We start from the raw sequence: 23818 nt of genomic DNA on the forward strand, positions 1-23818 counted from the left end.
TAGTCGTATTTCTGCATTATGCGAGAATTAATATAAAAATTAGTTGAATTCTCGCACAAGTGTGGATGATTATTGCAATTATATTTAAAAATTGGATAATTATATCTTAGTAAGGAAATGATTTTTTTTTTATACATATATATTATTAAAGTTAAACTGCAAGCGAAATTAGATATAAAAAATATTTGATACTCAATAATAAGTAAATCGATATGTCAGTGCGATTGAAATTTATACTCAGTTTTAAAGATATCGTAATTCTGCTTTATAGAAATTAAAGTATGTCAAAAAACGTTTTAAAAATTTAAAATATCATAAAATTTGAGTGTAAAATAGTATATTTAGTTAACTTAATTTCATAATTATTGATAATTTATAAAGAAATTTAAAATGGTAAAACATATCTATTTTTTGCAATTTTTTTTTATGAATTTCAGCTGTTATTACCTCTCTCAATATTTCAAAGTAGCTTCACATGTACTTGCAGTGATTTGGAAGATTACTGAGAGGCGGTGGGAGTGACTCATTAAGGCGTTTATGGTTGTCCACCGCAACACAAATATCATCTTCAATTCCCAATATATGTTTTCTGTCAAATGGCAATGCAAAAATGTAACACCTATACCTATCACCTAATCATAATATTAGAATAATATCTAAATAATATATATGCTCTTAGAATAAATAATCATCCGTGATGATCAAAGTTTTTATGTTTAATAATACTACTTGTTAGTGGCGCTCGATTTCAGTTCAGTTCAGAATTTATTTAAGAATTAAAATCAAATTAAAATTTCAGTATGATTTTAATTCGATTCATTGTTTCAGTTTTGGTTCGTTACGGTGTTCGGTTCTTCGGTTTCGGTTTGGTTTTCGATTTGTAAAATAATTTTATGTAATTATTTTCTTAAAAAATCATATTTGAATTAACATTTAAATTTTAAATTTAATTATTAATACAAATAGATCATATAATATGTCTTTTAGTTAGGCCTAAATTATATAATTTTTAACTATAAAGTACATATAAAATTTAGGATAAAATAAATATAATATAATAATATAAATATATCATATAATATATATTTTAATTATTATTATTCATATAATATTTAACTATAAGATATAAATATAATTAAGAATTAATATATATATATATATATAAAATAATATATTTATCATTAAGAACTATATGATAATTTAATATATTTATAACTAAAATTATTCAGAAAATATAAAAAATAAAATATAATATTAGGTTGTATTTAATTCATAATTATATATATATAATTATATTGAAAGTATATAATATATCTAAAAAAATATAAAAAAATATATGTATAAATTCGATTCTCAATTTGATTTTGGTACGATTCAATTTTTAGTAAAAAAATTAGAACCAACCAAAATATCAAAATAAATTTGATTCGATATAGCTTTTCGGTTCGATTCTGTTATAAAAAACCGTGCACAACTCTACTTCTCGTAACCCTGTTTTTTTGTTCTTAATAAAACCTTAACAAGATGTTCAATTTTTTGTTCCCCTTTTTCTTTCAAATAAAAAAAATTATTAAATATTTTTCATGAATATGCCAATGCAATATGAAGGTCCATGTCTCCTTGCCTTCTTTTTTATTTATTTACATTTTTAACTAATAAGTGCCATTTTATGAAGAGAAGGACTAATTATTAAATTAAAAACTCAAAATAGAAAAAACTATATAATTTTGTGTCATGTAATTCAACATTTTATCATTTAAAGGATAAAAAAAAAATTCAATTTCCATCAAAATAGTATCATAGACTATTCTTATTTAAAGTGGTTAATAGTTTAATGGCAAAATTAATTCATTCCCAGTTAATTTTAAAAATAATTTTAAAAATAATGTAAAAAAAAAAAAATGGAGGATTCATATGTACTTGAATTGAATTGTCTTCCTTGAGTCTCATTGTACTCCAACCCACGGTAGAAACGCTGATAGTGTTCCTTTCCACAGGATCAATTATATTAATTTTTTTTTTTTAATCATTCTTGGGGTCAAATTTCTCTACTCCCTTAGCAATAGTAAAGAAATTAAACCCATGCAAATGAATTGGATGGCTCTCCAGTCCTATTATTTTATTGCCGTATAATAAAATGTCTGGACTATAGAACTGTAAAATTGAAAAATGAGCTCCTTTATGATAACACGAATAAGATGTCCTACTTATATATATATATATATATATATATATATTCAACTATCTTAAAATATCAAAAGAAATAAGAGATTTTGTTTCATATACACCATCTATCATTAAAATGAAAGAAATTAAATAAAAACAATGAGATTATATATGGGATGTAGGTGTAGAATACTCGAATACATATGAGAATTAACTTAGCTATTATAAAATTAAATATTTATATTTAAATTTGTATATTTATTATATATTTTTTAATTAATTTTATATAAATATTAATAATATTTAATTTAATAATTATTAAATTTATTTCTATATTAGACCGAATTTATATTAAATGTAACTTTATATTTATCTACTAAATTAAATATATGTCTCCTCTAATTTTTAAATGGTAGACCACTAAAGTCTTACTTAAAGCAATACATAAGCAATAAAACTTTAAAAAATTTTTAAAAGCTCAAAATTATGTAAAAAAAAAATATGAAAAATTATATTGTTTGAAGTAATTAAAAATTTAACTAAATATATTTACTATTTTGTTTTTATTTATAAAAATTGATTATTTTAATGAGAAATATTTTAAATTTTTTATTAGTAATCATTTTTATTTCTTTTTTCTAATTTTTGGTAAGGTTAAAAATTCAATTGAAATCTTACAATTTTTTTGAGGGAATTTATAGCGGGAGACATAATTCTTTGCATTATTTTTACCATCGGGGATCCAAATCCTCGTTTCCCTTATCATTTTGCTGCATCACCTCCCCAAGAACGTCGAGTAAGGCTCTCTTCCATGACTATTTTGTTTGCACATAAGAAATTTCATCACATTCACGCTCAATAGCATTTGTCATTAACCAAAATTTAAAAATTTTCATATGGGTTTCTGTGATTGCCATTGAATAGCAGTTTTGATTTATTTCTTTGCAGATTTGCATCCAAAAATGGGTTTGCCAAGATTTATTCGGCCTAACGGAGTGGATGAGCAGCTAAGCCCTAATCTTTATGTAGCCAATTGCGGACCATCCGTTGGACTTTCATATGAGATAATTAAATCAGTTTTTAGCAAATTTGGACAAGTGAAAGGAGTGTATGCTGCTGATGAGAGTGGTGCTCGTGTTATTGTTTCTTATGTTGATGTGGGTTCTGCCCAAGCTGCCTTGAAAGCTTTAGATGGACATTCTTGCCCTGATCTGGGAGGACGCTCTTTGCACATTCGTTTTTCTGTTCTTCAACCAACTTCTGAGGTATTCACTGTTTTTATAATTTTTCTAAGCTAAGCTTTGTTGGGTTTTCATCTTCTTTGTCATTGCAATGATCAATATAAAGAACCATGTTCTAATCAAGTTCACAGTTGCTGTTATGTAATTGAATGTAATGAATTGTAATCGAACAAGATTTCAATAGAAAACCGAGCTAAAAATTCATTAAATTACATTACTTTCAGTTATGGTGTACCAAACATTTTTTCTGAATAAAAGTCTCAAATCATATTTATGTTTTCATATTTTGTGCTGGCTCCGAACTTGCATTTTTCTATTTTAATTTTGCTTTGGTAGTTTGTTTAGTTTATTCCATCTAGATCATCAAGCATGCCTTTGTTAATTAAGAAATGTTAAGTCTTTTTGTATCCTTTTTTTTTTTTTTTTTTTACCATCTTTGTTGTTTTCAATGTAATCCTTGTGATGATAGTCCATTCATTCAATTCTGTGTAGAGGTAGTGTAAGAAGAATGACCTATTGTCTCTTCCTTGGCCCTCTTTCCTCATCACATCTTGTTTATGTGTTTATTGAGTTTGAATGTGTTATTGTTTTGATTCTTAATGCTAGAAAATGCCTCACTTAAATGTGTAAATGTGCTTGTCATTGATAGTATTCTGATAATTATACATTGCAATCAGGGAAAATCTTGCAATTATGGCTTTAACTCTTTTTCCTTCTCTGCTTTTCTTTTTTCCTTTTGTGGATAGCTGTCTCCTAATTGTCACCTAAGTGCCCTACAGTAACATGAGCAATAAATATGCTAATAATACGACTGATATGTTAACCGTTTGTGATACATGCATTGCATTTGCTAGTCAACCTATTTGGTTGTTGCCTGTTAATAGCTTGCACTTGTACTAGGGTCAGGTGAATGATTCCATCCCAGTGTCGCTGGTGGCTTCAGAACTAAGCATCCCTGGCCTTTACTTGTGGCATGACTTTATTAATGCTAAAGAAGAACAGGTTAGAGTCTCCATGTTCTGTAGAGATATCTTTCAGTATTTATAGTTATCACATATGCTGCAGTTAACAGTTTGCTATTTTGTTATATTGAGCTTCTCAAATAAATTCTTTTTCTTTCTTCAGGAATTGCTTACAGCTGTTGATGATAGGCCTTGGAACAACCTTTCCAAAAGAAGGGTTCAGCATTATGGATATGAATTTTGTTATGAGGTAATTATACTGCAGAACAAGCTCCTGCCACTTTTTAATAAGTTTGGGATGAATCTACCACCAATGTTACTTCCATATTTTTTTGTGGATACAACACATGAACGTATTTCTTAACTAGAAATATAAAACATTGTGCTTGTTTCAAAAACACAACATGTTTCATTACTTGAAAATTTTCTGTGGTGTAAGTAGAAATGACTACTGGAGCTGGAAGTATAACTGTCTTGTCAGTTGTAAACTCTAAGGGAAGTGCTCCTGTACTCATAGTACTTTAGTTCTTTTGGCATATCCTAGACTTCGTGCTCCTAGGAGTCTGACCTTTTCCATTCAAACACTTTTTGTCCTTACTATCAGTAATCTCTCAATGAAACTTTATAATGTTACTTGCACTAAAAACTAACTCATGCAACTTACAGTCTCACACACAAATCAGAATAAAAAAAAATGCAACAAGACAAGGAATTTTACATGGTTTGGCAATATGCTGACATCCACAGAAAACCACTTGTGAATTTTTCACTATGAAAGAAAATGTTACAAAAGAGTATATACGTACCTGAAGAGTTTTCCATTTACAAAAAGGTGTAGTAGGAGAAACACAAAATTGCATAAAATATCCTTATAAGTAGAACCAACATTGGCTGACCGAAGTGTGTCGTATTGGAAGGGTTTCTTCCCTCACAAACCCAACTATTTAATTATGGTTGAGAATAAACTCAAAATGGAGTTTTAAAACCCTTATTCCCAAAACTCCCTTTTTCCTTGGAGCTTTTAGTGTAGAGTTTCTTCTCTAAAAATGTGCCATTTATCTCTACTGCTTGAATTCTAACATCAGTTGTCTTTTGTTCTCTGAGGTTGTGTCACTATAAGGCTTAGTTTTATATTCTGGCTGCCTGCAATGCTTTGGAGTTTTGAAAGATTGAAGAAATATAATATGCAGGCTGTGCTTGTGTCTCAAATTTTTGGCATTATTTAACAATAGAAGGAACGTTGGGTGATAAAAGTTTGTTAGTGGTTCAAAACTGTTATTTATGTTTTCTTAGCTTCTATGTTCTTTTTTTTTTTTATTTTTAATTTGGAATTTGCATTGTTGGCAAGAACTATAAGTTGCATGTGAAACTCAAGGACTTTGGGACTGTATATGTTTTGGGAAGCATCCTAAAGTGAGCTATTGTACTTTATAGATAATAAAAGTACTGCTTGGCAACAAAATAGAAGATTGCTCTGCTATAAAATGAACAATATGTTTTTACTTGGCATTGACATGTTGGCCCTCTTGTGTATTTGATACTCTTTGTCAGTAATGAATTTGATCATCACCCATGCTATGATTGAAAATGTATTTGCAACTCTGTTCTGTGATTTCTTTGATGCAGTTGGGTTCTGATCATGCATATTGTGTTAGTATATGGCGTCTTTGGCATCTCATTGACATAATTCTGTTTTATATCCTTTAGCAATAGTAGAGACAACTGATTGGTTCTAGATAATAGATATTTTTTGGTTATTATAAGAATCTACAAAGCTTATTAATTTTCTCTATTTCTCGTATAGACAAGGAATGTCAATACGAAAGAACAGTTGGGTGAGCTTCCATCATTTGTTTCTTCCATTCTTGAAAGGATTTCATCGTTGCCAGACCTAGGAGATTCTGCAAGTTTAGTCTTGGACCAACTTACTGTATGTAGTAATCTCTTCCTGTCTTTCATGTACTTTTGTAGTGTTTATCTGTAATTCAACTCTCCTGGCATTGTCATGCTATTCCTCCTGTGATGAAATAGGGGAGGCTACATAAATAAATACTATATGTGGAACTAAACTTTGAGTGGTGAAAATATGATGGTTGTTTATGTTTTGCATTTAAGGCTGAAATTCATGATTATATTGCAGGTTAATGAGTACCCTCGAGGGGTGGGCCTGTCCCCACACATTGACACCCATTCAGCATTTGAGGGTTTAATTTTTAGCCTTTCATTAGCAGGGCCTTGCATAATGGAGTTCCGGAGATATTTAGATGGTTCATGGCTTCCTAAAACTGCATCAAGTAATGATATGAAAGTTAAAAATCTTGAAAATGGCTCAAATTTAATAAGGAGGGCTATCCACCTTCCTCCTCGTTCTATGCTTCTATTATCTGGGGAAGCACGTTATGCTTGGCATCATTACATCCCACACCATAAGGTATATTTTGTTGTTCATTGGCTTTCTGTTGGTTCCATATGATGCTATTTTCTTTTATGAGTTTCAAGCCTTTCCATTTAGAATCAAATAGTGAATAATTCTTTTAAGTACAAATGATAAGCATCTGTTGAAGAAAAATATCGTTCACATGATGAGAGAGAAGTTGGTTTAATGTTTAGAATGTTGAGTGGAAAACTAATTGATTGAAATTATGCTTAGAATTTGGCAGGATTCACTAGAATTCAGAGAATAAATGTAGAACTTATTTATTAGTGAAATTTGCAAAGAGGTTAGAACTAGTAGCCTAACATTGGTAGGCTTGAGGTCTCACCCCTTTGACGGAAGCCTCAAAACTTTTAGGGTGAGGTTGAAGCACACAATTCTGTTGTAGACTCACATTAACTTCCTCTTCTTTCATAAGAATATCCGGATCAGGGGTTTATTATAAGAGAAACTGGTCCTCCAAAAGTCAAGCCAAAAGGTTGAGGCATGCTGGAGAAATTTTTAGGTCCATGGAGTTTAACTGAAGTAGGATCCTTAAACCAACCAGAAACATTTTAAAACTTGCTAAAATTCAAAGAAAGATCAAATTGCATTTGATTTGTCTGGATGTCTAATATGACATATCAAAGATGTGGTTTTCCTGATCTACCAATAATCCTCGGTTAAAGAAAATATGAAAGTCCTTACTAGGGAACCTTGACTTGGTGAAGCGCAACTAGGAATCTTGGTTTTAAATCATTGTTCTTTCTTAGAAACATGCAATGAGCAATTAAAAAGAAAAGATCAAACAAAACAAAAAAGAGAGAAAGATAACTACCTTGAGAAATTTTTGTTTCTTCTCAAATTTTTAGGAAGAATGGGAAGTGCTATTCTTAAGATCAGCGAGATCTACCAGATTGGTGGGAAAAACATCATCCTCAATTTTTATATGGCTGGCCAGGCCATATCATAAGCATCCATATCTTGAGAAATGACTGTGTTTTATGCTGGCTGTCAATCTACCGCAACCCTCCTCTTTTTTCCGGGCTTGGAACCGGCTTTGTTTTGCTAAGCTTATATGGGTGGAGTTTTTAATTGATCATAAGGCCATGAGCAATTAAAATTAGTTGAACAAGAAATAAAATGACAAATGATATCTGGACTATTGCCAATAAATAAACTCGGAGGGATCTTTGTTAATATTAAGAAATTTTTATTTCTTTCCCCTTTAATTGATTGGTCATACTTCTCATCCTCATATATGAATGTTTGTTAATGCATGTTACAGATTGACATGGTAAATGACAATGTGATTAGAAGGGGCTCAAGAAGAGTATCTTTTACATTTCGTAAGGTGTGTAGACTTGATTTCCTGGTTTTTTCCATCTTGCCTTTGTTGAGTTTTAATATATGAGTTTTTGGGTCTTTTTTGTTGGATACGCGAGGCATTGACATGTTTTGTGATCGCATATTCCAAATCTAGTACTTGTCTTTTACATTTTATTTAGATTTCTGTTGTATGATCATAACCGCTGTACTTAAATTCACTGTTTTGGACCACTCAAAATGTTACAATAGATTATGTATATAATAAGTTATAGATCCTGCATCACATGTTCTCTTTTTTCTGGTTTATTTATCTGGGTCATTTTACTTTTGAAGCCTTCATTAATATAATTGATAACAAAAGGCCTAAATACAGCAAAAATCTTAAGCATTTTTTCTGATTCTATCGGGGAGTTCAAATTTTATCAATTCAGCATTTAAACTTTTCAAAATTTGCAATTCTATCTTCAGGCGTAATTCCAGTGAATCTCATGCTTAGAATACTGGCTTGGCAGGTTAGGTCTTAATTTCATTTTCCACGTCAGATAAAATAAAATAAAACAAAATAAAGAATGAAAAAAAAGTTGACATGGAAAATGAAATTGGAACCTTGTCTGTCACTTCAACATTCCAGGCACCAGATTCACTGAAATCAAGATAGAATTGCAAAAATTAAAAAGTTTAAATGCCGAATTCATAAAATTAAAACTCTCTGATAGAATCGCAAAAAAGCTTAAATTCAAGATTTTTTGTGGTATTTAGGCCATAAAAATATCCATCCATTATGCACTGCATTCATCCAAATGGTGATGAGGTTGAATGGCTAGAATAAATGAAAAAGGTTTTATCCAAAATTCCTTGCATCCATGTGTGTGAGCAGGATCACATAACAGTAATAGGATCACAAATGACTTTTGAAACACCAAAAATAATTGTATTGGCATAGATGATATAGTTCAAAGCTGGCATGTGAGATCAAGTGATCTTCGAAATTGAGGTAACTATTGCTTATGTTTATATTGTCTTAAATGACTCTTTAGATCCATTTCTTGAATGAGAGAAGGTTGTTTCTGGCCTTCTGCTAAACTCAGCTCTTCCTCTTTGTATTTATATTTTTATTTTTCGTAATGGATTGGCTAGTGAACTATTTTTCTACTACTTACTGATGTTTTTGCTTAATTCTAATTGCTGGTTACAACAAATTTTCATATACGTTTCTATATAGAAATGGGATGGAAACATTAATTAAAACAGAGTGGGATGTTTAAAAATGTTTCCGTAATTTGTAACTCTCTGATATAGTTCATGAATACTCAAATACTGAGGTGTCTGAATCAGTGCTTTGAATTAATCTAAGTTGTTAATTCATGTGAAGAATCATTCTGATTTTCACCTTGCAGGTACGAAAGGGTCCTTGCCAATGTGAATTTCCCCAGTATTGTGATTCTCAAAGATAATAGAAAATTCTTACGGTGCTGTCTGAGGATTCATTTGAAAGCCCTGCATTCTGATTATGACAATGACTAGGGTGACTGTCTGTAAGAGAACACAATCATGAGATGGACAGTCTCATGGTCTGCAAATAGATGAGGTGATTCTTCTTGGAAGGAACGGTTAGTTCGAGAACAGAGATGAACGGCTTCCAGGATCACAAATCGATTGGGTATTTTTTTTTTTTTTTATTTGAAGTAAAAGAGGACAAAGGTGATCCATCTTGCTAACAGAGCGGGTCCCATTTTGAGATTGAGGTTGGGAAGCCTGAAAAAGCACTTTTTAAAAAAATATCATTTTAATTAACATATTTAAAGAGATTTTTTTAGGAACAATGTCAAACAGGCTAATTGCCAGAAGTGTGATGTGAAGATGGGTGAGGATGATGTTGTTGAGCAATTTTTGAAGTTGTATCTGCAAATAACATGGCTGAGTTTGCAGCAGTTTATCATTTCACATTGAACCATTTTATGGCCAAATTTTACCATAGTTGTAACCTATGTATAAATGACATTAATTGCTAACAAAAAGCCGTATATGTTGTCCTAAAATTTTAATGTATTCATCATTATTTGATACTAGGTAGATCTATTCACTAGCATTTTTTATTATTTTGTATTAGTAACAAGAAGTTTCATTGCCCGCGAGTATAATTTTTTAATTAAATTTATTATATTATTAATATATAAAATTATATGTACATTAGGGGTGAATAGATTTTAGTTTAAACTAAAAAATTGAATCGAATTAATTTGATTCAATGAGTTTGGTTCGGTTTTATATTATAAAGATTTCGATTATTTCGGTTTGATTCAATTTTGAAGAGAAAAAAATCGGTTAAATCGAATTGAACTGAATAGTAATTTTATATACTGAAATCGAACTAAATTGAACTGAATCGATTTTTGAATTAATTTATTTTTATGAGAAATTTATGAATTATATTTAATTATATATATATATATATATATATATATATAAATTGTTTAATTTCATTAATTAATGGTTATTAGGTTCAAATCAAAGTCAAAATTAAATCAAATAATTTGAAAATCAAGTTTAAATTAAAAAATAATAAAAAATCAAAACCAATCGGCTTGAACGGAACTGAACATAAATAGAGTGATTCTGTTTGATTTGATTTTTCATCCATTTCAGTTCGATTTGATTTTTAAAATATATAATTCGATTTTTATAATTTAATTCGGTTCGATTCGAACCAAATACTCAACCCTAATGTACATATATTAAAAAAAATTATTGTTTATAATTTCTTATAAAAATAGTGAATTTATTAAATTTGTGACTCAAAATCATAATAGATTTGAAGACTTTTTCCCAATTTGAATGAGAAATATTTTTTATATAAAAAATTTTACTCTGTATAAAAAAAAAAAAGAAGACCCAATCGATTTGTGATCCTGGAAGCCGTTCATCTCTGTTCTCGAACAAACCGTTCCTTCCAAGAAGAATCACCTCATCTATTTGCAGACCATGAGACTGTCCATCTCATGATTGTGTTCTCTTACAGACAGGATCACAAAAATTTTACTCAATAAGATTGAGGTATATTTTTTATATAGAGTAAAATTTTTATTTTAGTGTTATTCTTAAATCGAGTGAAATTCCTAATTAGATTAGGACTGAGAAAATTAATAATATAAATAGAAAAATGTTGAAAAGGTTATTTCATAGAATAGAACTGTTGCCCATTGTAGAGAAACACTTTGTCAATTGCAGAGGATTTAGCTTTGCCTATTGATAAGGGGCTCTCGCCTATTGCAGTTCAATGGAGGGAGAGAGATTTCGACCTAAAGTGAAAAATGATATAGTCTAAGGGGAAATGGCTATTGTCCATTATAATTAAAGACACCATTTTGTAGTGATGTAATTAAATTAGTAAACATATTGAGTTATATCTAAAGAAGATTGAGAAGACTAACTAATGCATTTATTATGAGTAATTATGTAAGGGTTCTCATAGATGTAATTGGATTAATGTGTAATATAACTTTGAACTTATAACGAATGATTTATCATCGATGATACTAGAAGATGATATGCCCATGAATATAATTCTATATGAATAGGGTAAACTACATTAAATATTTACTTTATTTTTTTATAACTTACATATTTTCATGGTACACAACAAAATTATTTTCATCTCTCACATATGAATATTCATAAATAATTGATTGGAAAAATTATAATGTCACGATTTTATAAATTAATAGCCTAATAAAAGTTTTATAGTAATGTTGTTGAAATAGTAACTCAAAAGTTGAGTTTGGATATACAAGTAAGGACACTTGTATGATGCTATATTTTCTTGATATGTGAGATTAATTCTGTAATATTTTAATTTACATTATTTTTTTTAATGTCAATAGTATATATTATTTTTATTTTATTTTGAATTAAGAGATTGTATTTTCTGAATTTATATTGCTGAAGTGTTTATTTATGAGAAAAATATAAAAATATCTTTTACATTCAATTGAAAATAAAATTTAATTAAATTTTTTTTTATTTTTTTATAAAAAATTGGGAGAGTGGATATTTTAACCTTACAAGAGAGTAATATGCTTTTAATAATTGAATCAAAAATTTAATTAGATTTTATTTATATAAAAATATTTAAATGATACTAAATTTTTATTGAATAAGTTTTAATAATAAGGTATTTTAATAATTTGAAATAAAAATTGATGAGATTTATCTAGATTATATGAAAGATGTTCTTAAAATCGTATGATTTCAAAATTAATTCTAATTAGAGTCAAATAAATTAAAGAAAAATTAAAATAAAAAATTTAAAATTAAAATCAATGTTAAATTATTTTCATATATTAAACCATATTAGATAAATTATTGTTATGGTTCAATAATTTAATATTAAAAAAAATATAAAAGTTAAAAAAATGATATAGCAATAGTATTGTAGTCAACTGTTAAGTTTATAATAAAATTAAAATGATTGAATAGCTTTTCTAATATTCTATTTGGATAAATTATCGGGGAGGAAAGAAAATAAAAAAAGAAAAATTTTTTTTATTTTTTATCGCTTATTTTTTTTTGAATAAGTAAAAAATAAAGAATGAAAAATAAAAAATAAGTTATTTTGATTCTTTAATTTTTTATTTTCTCTCAAATTAAAAAAAAATAACTAAAGAAAAATGCGATAAATTTTACTCTCCCTCTTTATTTCCCTTTTTCTATCCAAATAAGAAAAAAATTATCTTTTTAACCCTATTTTTCTCTTATTATTTTTTTTTCTCTCGGTTTTTCACCGATCAAAGCGGCTTAAATTTTGAAATAAAAAGAAAGTATCGCATTGTTAGAGAAAAACAGTATGGCAGCACTGCTATAGGAACGATGTCAGCTCTTTCCGTTTTAGTATATATAACCCTTTCAATTCAATGATGATAAAGACTTTACATGGTCGAACTGAATCAAAAGATTCAAAACTGGATTGAAATGAAATGAAGGAATATAATTAAAAATAAAAATGAATAAGATTAAAATATTTTTAATTAAAAAATATTAAATTAAAATTTAATATATCTTATGTAAGATTTTTTTTTTGGGTAAAATAGTTAATTATAAAAATATTATTAATTTAATAAAAAATTATAATTTTCTCTAATAAAAAAACATATATAATATTTTTAATAATATGAAAAAATATTAATTATAGATACCACCAAATAATACATTGTACCACCAAATAATACATTGTAACTTAAAAAAAAAAGTTAATTCATGCAAAAAAAAAAAAAAACACATTAAATATTATATGTATTTTTTTTACATGAAGAAATTTTACCTTTTCCATTAGGTTAATAAATTTTTAGTAATTAAGTATTTTATAAAAAAATATTAATTTATAAAAATTTTATAAGATGAATTATAAATTTTTTATTAAATTATTTTATTTTTAGTAATAAAGTAATATTATTTTATAATAAAATGAAATAATGATAAAATATACCGCATACTTTTAAAATAATTTGTAAATAGAATTCAACAGTCGAAGGATTTTTTAAAATTGAGATTGTTAAAATTAATTGTGATTTTCAATAAATTTTTGTTATATATATTTTTTTAAATTTCAAGGAATTCAAAAATAAATAAGAAAAAAAAAAAGACAAAAATGTGTAAAATGTTGAAACATTCAAACATTTGACCCTCCATCACTTCTTTTACGGGCAGTGGAGCTAGTAATTTTTGACACGACTCGATTACACGACACGACTCGACACGTGATTAAACGGGTTTGGGTTTAGCATAAACAAGTCGTGCTAAAAATAAGAGTTTAATCAGATTGACCTGTTTATTCCGATAAGATACGCAATAATCCGTTTATTTAATCAGGTTAACAGGTTAATCTGTTTTATTTAATCTATTTAAATCTATTATGACCCTTTTATTTATAATTAAAATATAATTTTACTTAATATTTTATAATTTATATTTTTTTATTACTTTTATGAAACATTTGATATTAAAAGAAAATTTAAATTCTTGATTAATATCATTTACATTAAACAAATTACATAGCGAACAAAAGGAAAAAATTTAGACTCAAACATTAAAATTGATTTCATTATATATATAAAAAATATCATATACAAAATTAAAGTATAGTGCAGTCGGTTATTAATTATATGAGTATTAGATAGACACAGGTTCAAATTCTATCCTCCCACTTGCAATCATTTCAAATTTTTTAAGTAAACAAGTAATATGGGTCATTAAACGGGTTTATGAGTCATGTCGTATAATCTATTTAGATGACTTATTTGATAAATAGGTCATTAAACGAGTTATACGGGTCATGTCTTGTGACCTGCTTAGGTGACCTATTTATTAAACAGGTTACACAAATCGTATTGTGTGACCTGTTTAATAAATGAGTCGTATTTGGGTTGAGAGTTTATGATACAATTAATAATCGTGTTATGTTTGGGTCAAGTATAATCGTATCGTGTCAAACTGAGACACGATCCGTTTAGACACGACACGACATAAATTGTCACCTTTAATACGCAGCTTAATATAATGGGTATAAACAAAAAAAAAAAATCAAAACAAAAATCTGTCAAATAAATAAAAAGTGGGTTCCCAAATCAGTATTCATGGGAACGTGCAAAGAGAGGTTCTCACCGGTCTATCGACTTTATAAATTAAATACTTAACAATCTATGGAGTGTGGTGTCCTTTCACCACTATATCATATTTACTTGAAATTATTTTTTAATATATAAATATATAATTAGTCATGGTAAAATTAAAGTAATTATTTTATAAAACTCTATTTAAGCAATGCTTGCTAGAGTGACTAAACTATAGCCAATCAATTTGACATAAGACTGATAGGGATGGCAAAGGGTGACATTGGCCAAAATATTAACAAAGTGAAGTTAATAAGAATTAGGATATAGTGATTAATGGGTACTCTTACCCCTAGATATGCAACAAAGCATTAAAAAAAAAAAAAAAGGAACTACTCCGTAATTTATATTACTATCTTCATTCTGGTGCATAAATAGATACAACTTCTCAAGATATTAGATCACTAGATATATGCCTTGCAAAGATTAAAGCAGCAATGAACAATACCTAGGAATGAATAACTAAAACAAATAATACAAAATGCACAAGGTGATTTTAAGGTTTCCCCCTCTCTTCAATCGTGATTATCATTAAATGCTGCATCTGGAAATCACCATAAAACACCAGTCCTTGCCTAGCATTGTCTAAGTCAGGTTGTTCATTAATACTCTTTTTCTCACTGACACTTGAGATGAAAAGCTTTTAGAGTAAACCATTGTCATTTCATCTAACTCTGGACAAGAAAATACAAATATAGAAAAGGTGGTGTGAGATTGTTGTTGAGACACAGAAAGAAGAGCAGATTGTCGATACAGTTAGGCACCCTAGAATTAGCAATCCTTTTGCGCATGATCCTTTTTAAATCAACTTATTTGAATTTATCGGATCAAATACTATTTATTTGATAATAAAATATTGGTTTCTCTATTTTTAATATTATTTATTAATTTTAATTAATTAAAAAAAAGAATATCAAGAACTACATGAACATCTCAGACAATAAGCAGTTTGATCAACCATGAATATCAACCTAGTTTGATTTGAACATCAATATCAACCACAACTTAGATTTCAACTCATGAACATCAACCCATATTGATTGAACATCAAGAACTCCAATATCAACAGCAACCCAGATTTCAATCCATATTTAAACCATTTTGAGATGCAAATGCATCATAATTAAACCTAAATTGATTTAAAGCTAGAATAGCAAACCTAGATATTTGATGTCTTGTGGACATCCTTATAGGATGCAATGCTATATTTTTTCAACACCACTACGCTGTCATTTTTCATCGACACTAGAGCCTGAGCCCTTATCGTTTTTCACACTCTTGTGTTGAAAATTTAACTAAACACAATTTATTTTTAGAGTGCTTTACTTTGGTGAATTCCTTGTAATAAAACCATGCACCACGAAAACGTACAGTAAAAGATCTTACCTCTGCAATTTGATCCACTTCGAAAGGAAGGTTATGCTCATCATGATGTTCCATCAAGATATGTAGCTCTTTCTAAATCAAGGTATTCATCATTTGTGGGGATTTGTGGGGTTGATGGTGATCGAGATAATCCTATTTAGTTAAGAAATCCGTTATAGCAGCTATATAGCTATTGTATAGCTGTGTATTCCTATTTAGAATAGGACTTCTTTCCTAAACAGATGTATGTATTCTTGTATATAAGCATTGTCCATCAGTAATATTATTTACGGCTTTCATTGATCACATGGTATCAGAGCTCAAAAAGGGTTTCAAAACCTTCTTTCCCCTTCCTCCAGTGTTATCATTGTAATCACCATAATAGATCAGCAAGATATTGTTCCCATAACTGCTACATTGGCCCCTATCATTCATACTCCTGTTATTCCCATGACTAGTACACCACCAGCCCCTGTTATTCCTACTTCTGCTATTCCTGCTCTGCATCGGTAACCCATAAAACTCAATTCATCAAATTTTCTGCTGTGGAAAATGTAGATCCTTCCCATTCTGCATGGATCATGTCTGAACAGCCATGTTGATGGCTCTGAATCACCACCATCACAATTTCCATCTAACAACAGTCCCAATCCTGCCTAGAAAACCTGGGTACAAGGTGATCAGATTTTCCTTAGTTGGATTATAGCCCCAATCAATGGAAGTGTCTTGCCACAAATTGTTGGTGCAAAAATCGCTCTCGCCGCTTGGACTAAGCTTCATACTGCTTATTCTTCTGGACCTCGATCTCAGATTTCTCAATTAAAATCTCAACTTCATAGCCTGCATCGTAATGATGATGTTATTTCCTTATTTGTTCAAAAAGCCAAAACTTTAGCCAATTAGTTGGCAGCCCTACAAAATCTGATAAAGGAAGATGATCTTGTAGAGTGTCTCTTGGATGGCTTGGGACCAACTTATCATCCCTTTGTGCATGCTTTGGAAGCGTGTCTTGAATTTGTCTCTTTCGATGACTTGTATAGGCTTCTCTTGACTGAAGAATGCCAACTCAAATGTGAAGAAAGTCATACTGTTATGGCTCTTTCTGCATAATACTCACAGTTTTCTATCCCTACGCATGGTCGTGGTCATGGGCGTAATGGCCGTGGTAGAGGCCGAAGTTCACTTGCTCCCTCTTGTCAATCACAGAATTATGGTTTGCATACCATGGGTAATTCTATGAACTCTTATTCGACTAATAACTTCCTAGTTGTTTCAGGTGGCAATTCAAACATTGTATGCTACAATTTCCATGGTAAATGTTTCAAGGGTATGTCCCTCTCCACAGTCAAACTCAGGGAGCCTTGATATCAATCGTCCTTTAGCTAATCTCGCTAGCACCTCTGCTCATACTAAAAAATTGTGGCTTGTAGACTTTGGAACTGCGCATCACTTATCTTATGATCTTGAAAATCTGACCTCCCATTCAGAATATTAAGGACCCAAAGAGGTCACCATAGGTAATGGGTCTTCACTTCCTATCTCTAAAATTGGTCGATCTTCCATTATTCTTGATGATAAGTGTTTTAATCTTTCTAATATTTTACATATTCTTAGTGCTATGAAGAACTTGTTATCGGTCAGTTCATTTACTGCTTCTAATCATGTATCTATTGAATTTTTCCCACTTATTTTTTCATCAAGGATCTGGACACAAAGGAGGTGCTCTACTAAGGCCAGAGTGACAATAGCCTCTACTCCATTCCTTTTTATAAGCTGCCAAAAATCCAAGCAAATATTGCCCTTTTGTCTACATGGCATGAGCATCTAGGCCATGCATCTATGTCAACTGTTAGGCAAATCTTTCCTTCAAGTAGTCGTAGTTTGAATAAAATGAGTCTCTGTGATACTTGTTCAGTTTGGAAGATTCATAAACTCCATTTTAATAACTCTCATTTCGTTGCTGAAGGTCCTTTAGATCTCGTTTGTTCAGATTTATGGGGTCCATCCCCTTTTAAATCTTTTGATGTTCGATATTATATTATGTTCTTTGATCATTTTAATAAATACTCGTGGATATGTTTTGTTAAAAAGAAATCCGATGTGTTAGATGTATTTTTTAAATTTCATGGTTTAGTTGAAAAATTCTTTGGCAGGTCAATTAAGCAATTTCGAGCAGATTGGGGTGGGGAGTTTCAAGCTTTAACTACCTATTTGTGTGATCATGGGATCACTCAGCGGATCTCTTGTCCCCATACCTTAGAGAAAAACGAATGTGCGGAGCAAAAACACCATCACATCATTGAAACTAGATGAGCTCTCCTTCATCATTCTCGTGTTCCACATCATTTCTGGAGTAGTGCTTTCGAAACAGTGGTTTTTATTATTAATCACTTACCTACTCACACAATTAGTAACCTTACTGCTTACTGTAAATTATTTAATGATCATCTTGACTATAATTTTTTGTGTACCTTTGGTTGTAAATGTTACCCTTGGCTTCGGCACAAAGCTAACCATAAACTTGATCCTCGTTCTATTCCTTGTGTTTTTCTAGGGTATAGCAAAGTTCATAAAGGGTACAAATGCTATGATTTAGCAATTGGCAAATTTCATATCTCATGCCATGTTTTGTTCGATGAACATGTTTTCCCTTTCATGGATTCAAGTGATGCATCTTCTAACTCTACTCAATCCATGCATTCAACCTCTGTTCCACTTATAATAACAAATGCTCCTCTTTTCTAGCATCCCACAAATGTCACCATTAATTCTATAACCTCTTCTAACTTGCCTTCTCTAGCATTGACCTTTTCCACATGCTCACCAAACTGTCCTATACTTGAGTTTGACAAAGGGACTGATATACCTATCAATTCTACTCCATCTACTTTGGCACTTTCATCTTCACAATTATTTGTTGATGTGCAGTCCTTTGAACCTTTGCCAAAGGTTAAAATGTCTTTTACTAATGCTACTTCTACTGCGCCACCACCTCAAAAAACACTTAGTGTGGTGACACCTTCTCAAACTGGGAACCTAAAACCCAAGGTTTATTTGGCTGCTACTTATGAACCTGCTAATCCTACATGCTTTGCTCAAGATAATAAGAGTCCCCATTAGCGGAGAGCAATGTCGGAGGAGTACAATACGCTTCTTGTAAATGGGACTTGGGAACTGGTACCTTCATCACATGCCAAGAATGTCATTGGCTGCAAATGGTTCTTTAAAATGAAAAGGAGACCAAATGAGGATATAGAATGCTGTAAAGTTTGATTAGTAGCAAAGGGATTCCACCAGCATCCTGGTGTTGATTATGGAAATACCTATAGTCTTGTCATCAAACCTGCGATGGTGCGATTGCTATTATCAATTGTGGTATCTAATAATTGGCCCATCCAATAGTTACATGTGTCCAATGCTTTTCTGCATCAATGAGGAAGTCTTCATAGTGCAACCTCCTGGTTTTGTGAACCCACAATTACCAAATCATGTTTGCAGTTTGTACAAGTCCCTTTATGATTTGAAACAAGCCCCTAGAAAATGGAATGAGTGTCTCACTGACTTTCTTCGAAGTTATGGGTTTCAAGGATCCAAAACTGATACTTCACTGTATTATCTTACTACGTCCACTGATCATGTATTTTGTCTTATATATGTACATGACATCTTGGTATTGGGCCCTAATTCGGTTTTGATACATGCTCTAATCGCAAAAATGCAGCGACGATTTGCTATCAACACCTTGTTCACTTGAATTATTTTCTGGGTGTTGAGGCTCATTGGCGACAGAATCGTCTTCTCCTTAATCAGGCCCATTATGCACAAGAATTACTAGCCAAAGCTAAAATGTCATCATGCAACAGCATCTCAACCCCAATGCATTCAACTGATAAGTTGAGTGCTCGGTGTGGTTCTTCGTTTTCTGATCCTACACTTTATCAGAGTATAGTGGGTGGACTTTCAATATTTATTTTTCACTAGACCTGATTTGGCATTTGCAGTTAATTGGGTTTCTCAGTTTATGCATGACCCTGGTGAAGAGCAATGGATAGCTATGAAGCGTATACTTTAGTATTTGCAGTAGAATATAAATCATGGGCTTTTTATTTTTAAGACGTCTCCTTTGCATTAACATGGTTATTCTGACGCTGACTGGGCAGGATCCTTTGATCACAAATCCACAACTAGGTTTGCTATTTATCTTGGCCATAATCTAATCTCATGGTCTTCACGAAAGCAACGATCTGGGTCTCGGTCATCTACGGAAGCCGAGTATAGGGCTCTTGCTGCTGCCACATCAGGGCTTACTTATTTAGAAAATCTTCTAGCTGAAATTTAATATCCACTTTCCATGACCCTATTTTATGGTGTGATAATTTAAGTGCGACCTATCTTAGAGTAAACCCAATTTTTCACTCTCGTACAAAACATCTTGAGATCGATTTTCATTTTGTTCGAGAACATGCTAAAGACAAGTCCTTGCAGGTTCAGTATATCAACTCTTATGATCAGATAGTTGACATATTAACAAAGCCTTTGCCACGAGTTTGATTTGATGAACTCTGCTCCCAGTTGACTGTGTTTGCTAGCCTAGTTTAACAAGCCTTCGCCACGAGTTTGATTTGACGAACTCTGTTCCGAGTTGACTGTGTTTGCTACCCCAGTTCAACTTAAGGGGGGATTATAGAGATAATCCTATTTAGTTAAGAAATTTGTTATAGCAACTATATAGCTATTGTATAGCTGTGTATTCCTATTTAGAATAGGACTTCATTTCTAAACAAATATATGTATTCTTGTATATAAACATCGTCTATCAATAATATTATTTACGGCTTTCATTTATCATTGATGGGTTATTTGAAGAAGAAGAAGAATGAGGTTCAAGATTTGGCTCATTTGCGTTTGGTGATTTGTGGGGTTGTTGGGATATGTTTTAATTATTTTGTATTTTAATTGAAAATATTATTTGCCAAAAAAGATGAAATTGGATTTATTTGAACTTTGATGTAAAATTTAGGGGCATATTTGAACTTTTTTCCAATAAAAAATTATCAACAAATTTAATGGGAAAGCATAAAAATAATTTAAGTGATACATACCTTGTCTATGTAAGTATCCAATGAAAGAAGGTCATTGATTGTTTTTATAGTTGCATTCTTTTCAACTTTAAGATACATAAGTGTTCTCCATTGGGTTGGGTTGTTTTATTTTTATTTTTTGTGACATTTTCTAAAAGGTTACAATAAGAAAATGTGAAATTTAATTGCTTGAAGTCAAATGAGTTGTTGCATTTTAACACACCTCATTATGAAGTCGATACCTTCTAGAATTTAAGGATTGACATGGATTTTAGTCATGAATGAACTGTTCACGTTTATAGCATATGCAAATGAGCAAAAGTTACATGAGGTAAAAAAAATGAAATACAATGTTATTCCCATCAATATATTAAAAAAGATTATTATTAATACCTCTAAAAAATTTAACTAGCATTCCAATAAACGCCACAATAGCTGGACCATTTTCTTCTTCTCTCAAAATTTCAGCTTCAAGGAATTAAACTGTAATTTTTTCCCATAATATGATGTTTAACTCCTCAAGTCTACATTTATGATTCACATGTTAATGATAATGCCTGTTAATTTAGTGAAAATGACATTTTTATTAATGATTTTGTTCTGTATTTTGATGTCTCTTTTTCTTTTAATTCTAGTATCCGTCTGAATAGTCTTGATATGTCTTATAGAGATAATTTGACTAAGTACATCTACAAAAAGAGGAAAATTTATTATATTTATAATATATTAAGAATCTTATTATCAAAATTTTATTTTATTTTATTTCTACCTATAAGAAATGTATCAATGCCACATAGCAAACTGATGTCATTGAATTCCATAAAAGAGAAGCGATCAAATGGAATAATTTCATCAATAGAATCTAGTTTCTTTATGAATAAATTGCTAGGCAATTTGATTCAATAGGGATGATGGCTTAATTCATAATTTACTTACGCAAAAAATACAATGAATCTAGATATATAATAAATTTCTCCTTCCAATAATAACAATAGGAAAATGTCAACATCTTGTTTTTTAATAAATCTTTGCATTGTGTCTCCCTATAAAAATATTAAAAATTACACAATATGCATGCGCAATTGAAAAAAATATTGATTATGTACCTTTTCATCTATTATTGAACAATCAAAATTAAATAGCTCATTTGGGTTGTATGGGCTATAAAAGTCCCATGTGCATGCGATCCTCACTTTAATTATAATATTTTGGTTGTTTTGATTGATCTCAGACAAAAATGCAAATGACATCGTTCTATTAATAGAAAAAATAAGACAGAAAAAATACTAAAAAAGGTTCAGAATAAAATATAAAATATACAAGAAAAAAAACTTAAAATTTCATAGGTCCAGTTAATTCTTTAAAAATTTCATTATATATTACATTTTAACTATAAGACATTTGATCAAAATTTGTTTGGTTATTATTTTTTGTTATGACTATTTTTATTCCTTTTTTCTAAGTAACTCTAGACAATACAATATATAATTGCCCATGACAAAATAGCATTACCAACTTGTTTTAGAGTTTGACCTTGGCTTTTATTAATAGTCATGCATTAACAAATTTTAATTGGAAATTGCCTCCTCTTCAATATAAAAGTTTTTTTTTTTTTCAGTTATTGACAAAATAATTCTAGGAATATAAACTTTTTTTCTTATAAAAAAAAACCTATAATTATTTTAGCATCAATTACTCGTTCTCTTAAATATGTTAGTATTAATTTAGTACTATTACAAAGATCTAAGGCAGGGTTTAAATTTCTTAGTAACATTGTAGGAGCATTTATTTTTAGATTCAGTTCATGCTGTGGAAAATTAAATTCTAAAGTGTTCCGAAATTCAACTGGGTATAAAACTTCAAGATATCAGCATTATTGGAGTTTTTACAAATTGAATCAAAACTAAAATATGTTTCATGATCACTTTGTGACACCCTTTACCCATCTATAGTGTAGCCGAGCAAGGCATGTCACACTCAGTGCTGGAGCGCCTTAACTTATCTTATTATATTTCCTATTATTCACATTATATTTTATTAATTTGGGGTTAATTTATTAATAGAAGAAACTGACGGAGTTTCCCCTAATTTATTAATATTTTGACAAGTTCCCACTTAGTTGAAAAGCAATTTTCTAAATATTCTCATTCTCATATTTTCATTCAAATCATCAATTAAATCTCACTTATATGAATACATATGAAATTCCAAATCATTTCCATACATACACAATTCAAATATGAAATTTCAAACTTTATTAATTTACATCATGTGCACATTTAATGTACATATTTATATAATTTACATTACATGTCCAAAATTTAATTACAAAGTTTCAAAAATAAAATACAAGACTAATGAAGTTTACCAAAATGTGCACTACTGGATGAGGTGACACCGTGGGCCAATGCAGATTAAGACTCTAATTTACAGTCTAAGGCCTACTGAGCTCTCGCTCCTAGTCTCCAGTACCTACGCATGACAAAAAGCGACGCACTAAGTATAGAGCTTAGTGGTGCCAATATAGTATAAAAATAAACTAAATAATTAAATGTAAGAAATTATGCTATTATTTCATGCAGACTGAATTTTTTTT

The 23818-nt window shown here is 30.0% G+C and overlaps 1 protein-coding gene across 3 annotated transcripts; it reads left to right on the plus strand.

The window, feature by feature from the left end:
- The first annotated feature begins 2808 nt into the window (after positions 1–2808).
- LOC110640684 (alkylated DNA repair protein ALKBH8 homolog) lies at positions 2809–10129 on the plus strand. Of its 3 annotated transcripts, none has more exons than XM_021792099.2 (8): positions 2809–2962; positions 3115–3431; positions 4308–4409; positions 4533–4619; positions 6174–6299; positions 6510–6800; positions 8071–8136; positions 9509–10129. In XM_021792099.2, the coding sequence occupies exons 2-8, from the start codon at positions 3129–3131 to the stop codon at positions 9563–9565; spliced, it is 1032 nt and encodes a 343-aa protein (XP_021647791.2). In that variant the 5' UTR covers positions 2809–2962; positions 3115–3128; the 3' UTR covers positions 9566–10129. The 3 variants fall into 3 exon arrangements, with proteins under 3 accessions (XP_021647791.2, XP_021647797.2, XP_021647806.2); XM_021792105.2 differs by having other exon boundaries at positions 4314–4409; XM_021792114.2 differs by lacking the exon at positions 6174–6299.
- The last annotated feature ends 13689 nt before the right edge of the window (positions 10130–23818 follow it).

This window comes from Hevea brasiliensis, chromosome 18 (assembly GCF_030052815.1).
Source record: "Hevea brasiliensis isolate MT/VB/25A 57/8 chromosome 18, ASM3005281v1, whole genome shotgun sequence".
Taxonomy (NCBI): Eukaryota; Viridiplantae; Streptophyta; class Magnoliopsida; order Malpighiales; family Euphorbiaceae; genus Hevea; species Hevea brasiliensis.